Source organism: Cucumis melo, unplaced genomic scaffold (assembly GCF_025177605.1).
Source record: "Cucumis melo cultivar AY unplaced genomic scaffold, USDA_Cmelo_AY_1.0 utg002294l, whole genome shotgun sequence".
Classification (NCBI taxonomy): domain Eukaryota; kingdom Viridiplantae; phylum Streptophyta; class Magnoliopsida; order Cucurbitales; family Cucurbitaceae; genus Cucumis; species Cucumis melo.
Window position 1 is genome coordinate 19,458 of NW_026125016.1, and position 6,028 is coordinate 25,485.

The window sequence follows — 6,028 nt, forward strand, 5'->3', positions numbered from 1 at the left end:
TCATTTACAAGGAAGGAGGGAAGTGGCTTTATCGAGTTTGACGAGAGAAAGGAGCGAAGTTTCCCATACACTTTCCCATACACTTGACCGTACATAAGGGAAAGGAGCGAACTTGACCATAACTTTCCCATAAAAGGAGCTCTTGAAAAAGGGAAATAAGGGGACAAGTGGGATTTCTCAACCAAAGAGGTTTCTTCTCCGGATATGATGAAATGGAAGAAGACTAGTCCTCCGGTTTTCAGAGTCTTCAGACTCATTGATAAGGACATATTAGACGATTCGGAAGACCACCTAGGGCAAGGAAGATGAGTCCTTCGGACGATTCGGAGCACAGGAAGAAGTACTCAAAGCAAAAGGGAAAGCTAGCACTAGGGCCAGATCGAAAAGAGAAGGGTCATGATAAGTTTAGGATTTAGTATAGGATGACTACTCATCTCCTGGAAAGGTGCTCAATATACCGAATACCCAGTTGGATAGGTATGAATATACCGGCCGGGCCGAGTTGGCTTAGGATCGATGCCCTCACCCTATATTCTTCAACCTCGGCTGCGACAGACCCGGCTTCAGCCGAATAATCCATATATCAAAGAATCGCTAGTCAAGCTACTCCAAGAGCAGGTACAAGAACGAGGCCTAATCCAGCACCGGAAAGAGGTGGGGTTCGCTTCCTCTCTGAGGCCTGGGTGGGGCCTGGGCTTCGTTGAGCAGCGGCTTTCTTTGACCCTTCCTAACCCACTACGCGGTCAATCCCTAGCTTCAGAGTCAATTCGATACTGGGGTGGGGGGTTTCGACCACTTGGGAAAGTCATTTCCCAGTTATCATGGTTGAGCTATGAAGTTAATGGAATAAAGAGGTCCAAAGGAAGAAGTTTGCCTAGGGAAAAGGTAATGAATTAATGCTCAACTTCCAGCCGATCAAGGGCTCGTGAAACTCGTTTACGTGCTGCCAACAGATATACTTCTGACGATCGATCAGAAATTCTAGGGGAAGAAGTCCTATAGTCTTGCGCTTCTAGGCCTTCCGCTAATCGTACTTCCTTACCGAATTCATTCCCAAGATCAGAATGGAAATTCAAGGATGGGGCAATGAAATTGAGATTCAGAGGATGAAGAGAAAACCTGTATTTAGCTCTGAGCAATTCCCTACCCTCGATCCGATCGAAGAAGAACTACAAAAGCTGAAAGAGCTGCGGCACGGTCTGAAGGGGACCGAGGAGGACCAAGAAAGCCTGGTGGTAGAAGATTGACCTCTGAGGCGGTCCTTGGCGATGACGTTCTCATTTCCGACACAAGGACGCTTACATCAAGGAGTTAGGCGTCAGCATATCCTCCATCGGCAAATCTTTGAACTCCCCAACTGATGATTCCCCAATTCGCCTTGTTTTGCATTGGAACCTAAACCACGTAAGGGGAAATCTCTTTTTTATGACTTTTGGGGCTATGCTAACAGATCCCGTAGGTCCTTGTTTTGGACTCTATTTGCTAAGAATGTCTTTGAAAAGAAAAGTGGAATCAAACCTCTCCTTTTGAGTCCGTAGAAGGCATAGTAATCTTTGTCAGAGTCTTACCGCTCCTACTACGTCTGATTCCGTGCCTACGGAGCGTCCTACGTAGCTTAATATAATGCTACTTACCTACGGCAAAGAATCTCCTACTAATTAAGCTACTTCGGACCGGAGCGGCAACATACCTACGAACCTACTAAACCTACTTAAAGGAAGCGGAGGCCTTACAGCAGAACCTAGGGCAAGGAATATGAATTCAGCCTACTACGGGAGTCCTACTACGTCCTTTCAGTTAAGGAGCGCAAATCGAAGTCCTACGTAGCTTAATTAGGACTCCTAGTCCTCTGCTTTGAATTTGAAGTGGGTTTTCTGATTATAAGCTGATTATTGCATGATCATTATATCTGATCTTTTCTTCTTATTTCTTTCGCCATTCGCGGGAATCTTTCTTCAATTCTTCTCTCTTTCATTCTCTCTTAATTCTCCCACTACGCGGTGCTGATCGAAGAAGAGAGACGTCTGAAGCATCGGCTTATTCTGCCTCCTCAACCACGTGATCGAGACCTAGATATACCCCTTGACCTTTTGCGCTCCCCACGTAGCGGTGATAAGATCTACCAGTCTCGGATTCCTTCCTAAACAAGGGAAAGAGCTGAGAAAGTGGCTCGTCGCAGCGTGCGTCTGAGTTTGCCCCTGAACTAGGGATCAGAACCGTTGAAGCAGAGGCTGACGTTCTGAGATCAGCGGAAGTAGCCGCCTAGTATCAGTCCTTGTGCCAGCAGAAGTCTCGGCTGAAGTTGCAGGATTTCTTCCCTCTCTTTCTGTTGAAGTAGAAGTTTCAGCCTAACCCGCCTTTGGAGGCACAGGCCCCGCCCACCAGTCTCGGTTGCTGGTTACGAGATTTCATCCATTTCTTCTCTTCTCGTTCATACAATCTGAGAAAGAATTGCTTTGAAATCAAGCAAGAACCACACCAACGGGGACGTGCGCCACTTCTTCAACTTCATTCCCCTAGGTGGCTCAGGCTGATCTTCACAACTGATGCCATGCCGACCCGTGCCACTATGAATCCGATAATCCGACCTGCGGCTTTGACATGCCTTTTTCCCCTTTCCCGCGTAGTGGGGGTCAAGCCCTTTTTCTCGACTTCGTTCACCCTACTATGAAAGAAAGCTCTTCTCCCCTTTCCGAAGAAGAGTGAGTTCTTTTCTTAGAATATCTATATCTGATCTAGTAATACCTGAAAAAGAAGATCGTTTTTTACTCAACTCGACAGGAATCTAAAGCTACTAAAAGGAACTGGAGGCAAGGCACCAACCCTAGGTCCTTTTAGTAGGTTCTTCCTTTTCAGTCTTTTTTCTCTTTTTCACTCCGAAAGAGTCGATAATCAGAATCTATTCAATATCAACGGATCCAGCGATTCGGTACATTGGCTTGTCAATTCGATCTGCTTTTTTGATGAAACTACTGACTTTGGGAAAAGAGGATTGGGAGTCAACTCTTACTATTTTTCTTTCAATGGAAGTAGTTACCAACATAAGCCGATATTTGTTAATAACCTTGTCTCGCTCTGAGAGCGGAGAAAGACAAGAGGGAAGTCAAAAGGAGATTTTCTTCCAAAATCCTTTGATTTTAATACGACAAAAAGTTGGGTGGCATTTCTCTTTCTTCTCCTTCTCCTCATGAATATGGATAGTCCTTCGGACTGGACCTTTCTTTTAGCTTAGCAACTACTATTTTGAATAAGACTCCTTCTACGCCGACTATCCACTGAAAGTAGAAAAGCCTATCTTTCAAACCCACTATTGAGTTCTGAGTCGAGTTATTACCAAATTCTTTGATCCTTTGAATTTCAGTGAAGGATCAGTCTTTATTCAATGAGCTTCTCCTTCTCACCTCTCCTTCGTAGCTTTATGGCTGCTTCGCTCCTTTTCAAAATCTGGATCAGTCTTTCTCTCCTTTCAGTCGAGACCTTGTGAATTTCATTTTTTGGAGTCCTTCTGCTGAGTGGCGTGGATCACTAACATCATCTTCTCATGAACCTCAAATTCAAAGAAAGAAAAGAAAAGAATTTGCGAAGGAGAGAATCTTTCGAAATCTTCATTCCACTGATTTGATGGGACTGATTTATCCATATTCAATTTCTTCTTTTTCTTAGCGAAAATGAACAAAAAGCAAGGGCTCGACTGATAAGGAGAGCAAACCACTTTCTTTGTAGCAACTTTTCAAGTCAAATGCCTGATTTTGAACTCTATTATCGTTAAATAGAAAGATGAGAAAAAGGACCATTTTGCAAGAAAAAAGACGGGAAAACGCAATGAAAGAAGAAAGCCTAGGACAGGTAAAAGAAATTCACATAGTTTGATTATGGTTTGTGGTCCGTAGGTTAATATGGATAGTCCTCCGGATAAATCCTCCGGACAGGGATCTTCTTTGAATAAGGACGGATCATGAATTCCACTCAAAATTCATCAATGAACAAGGCTCAAAGAATGATCGAAGAATTTGAAAGCGAAGTCCTTATCCCTTATTAGGAGCCCGACGATTCATATTCGAGGCGGAACGAGGTCTCATGTACGTAGATGCGTGGGTGAATCAGAAAGAGGCCAAAAGAGGTCGAGTCGATTCCCACCCCCAATTTCATTGCTGAGACAGAGGCCCGACGTCTGAGAATTGGGACAAAGACCCAGGAAAAATGAAAGGAGTAAACTCAGCCGCCTTACCCATTTTTGGGATTGCAAGACGAATGAGGTTCAAATTGGGATCGTGGAGTGGACAGACGGATTTTTTGGTTGTGAAGATGGACGATTTGGGGATGGAATTCCTTCTTGAACACAAGGTCATCCCTATGCCCTTGGCCAAATCTTTGGTAGTCACAGGATCTAATCCCACCGTAGTCCAGACAAAGAGAAGAAAGGGATGAAACTTCTCCAGCTGAAGAGAGGGCTAGCCCGCGAAGAGCCCACGTTCATTCATGGCTATCCCAGTGGTTGATGAGGAAAGTCCGAAAGAGCTAGTTCCGGAGGCAGTCCCAGTATGTCTTAGACGAATACCAAGACGTAATGGCAGAGAGTTTGCCTAAGACTCTACCTCCACTCAGGGGGATAGATCATGAGATAGAACTTCTACCCGGGGCGAGACCCCCTGCAAAGAATGCGTATCACACGGGGCCGCCAGAATTGGCAGAATTGGTAGAGTTCTTGGACGCTGGGTTTATTAGACCTGCAAAAGGTCCTCGGCGCGCATATTTCTTCTTGATTCAGAAGAAAGAGGGAAGTCTCCGCTTATGTATCGACTATCGAGCGCTGAATAAACTCACAGAGAGAAAGACCTCTCCCCATTATCACAGACTTCTTTGACCGCCTCCATGGCGCCAAGTACTTCTCGAAGTTGGATCTTCTTTCAGGGTCTTGATTATCAAGTGCGAATTGCTTCAGGAGATGAACCATTGTCTTAGACGATATTACGCCTTTTCATTCCGAGTCTAATGCCTTTCGGCCTCACCAATGCTCCAGCCACTTTTTCTACCTTTCAGAATCAGGTTTTCCATTCATACCTTGACAAGTTGATCCTAGTATATATATCTGGACGAGATTGTGGTTTAGAGCGCGAGGCTAGAAGAGCATCAACCTCACCTTCCGTTAGTATTTGAGAAAATTGAGGTTGACTGTATGTAAAGAGAGAGAAATGTGCCTTTGCTCAGAAAGGCATTCACTTCCTCGGTCACGTGATCGAGTGTGGCCGAATCGGCATGGAAGAGAGCAAAATGACTGCTCTACGTGACTGGAGAGTGCCGTCTGTAGTAAGGGATTTGCCTTCTTTCCTCGTAGAACCTACTATTTATTTGGAAGAAAGCCTACCTTCCTTGAGGGATTCTCTTCAAGAACAGGGCCCTTAACGGAGTTGTTGAAGAAAGACCATAAGTGGGAATTGGACCCCAGAATCTCAGGCTGCCTTCGGGGATCTGAAGAAGGCCATGATGGAAGGGCCGGTTCTCGGAATTGCCGATGTAAGCAAAGCAAGTGGAAACCGACGCATCTGATTTTGGCCTTAGTCCTCCAAGACGGCCATCCCATTGCCTATGAGAGCAGGAAACTGAAGGATGCGGAGAGGAGAAGCCGGAGAGAAAGAAATGCTTGCAGTGGTACACTGTCTGAGAGCCTGGAGACAAGATTTCTTGGGATCCCAGTTCGTAGTCAGACGGACAATAGAAAGATATGCCACTTTTTCAGTCAACCCAAATTGACCTCTAAACAAGCTCGTTGGCAAGAATGCTTGGCCGAATTTGATTTTCAGAAGACAGGCCAGGTAAATCAAATCAAGCGGCCTTAGCCCTTAGTCGGATGAGCGAACAAGATGCGGCCCTGTGCATCTTCGCCCATTTAAAAGCTAGCAGCCGGCACCCTTCTTGAAACTATCAAGGCTTGCCTGGCCAAGGACCCTGCGGCCCAAGCTATAATACAGTTTCTTAAAGAAGGGAAGACTCTTCGGGTAGAAGATGACCTATTGTTCACCAAAGGCAC

The 6,028-nt window shown here is 45.4% G+C and overlaps 1 protein-coding gene across 1 annotated transcript; it reads left to right on the plus strand.

Annotated features, from left to right (window-relative positions):
- Positions 1-4,567: 4,567 nt before the first annotated feature.
- On the plus strand, positions 4,568-5,813 carry LOC127148079 (uncharacterized; the record flags this gene model as incomplete). Its single annotated transcript, XM_051080911.1, has 2 exons — positions 4,568-4,716; positions 5,336-5,813. Coding segments are annotated over exons 1-2 (627 nt in total), but the record flags the coding sequence as incomplete, so codon positions are not given.
- Positions 5,814-6,028: the final 215 nt, after the last annotated feature.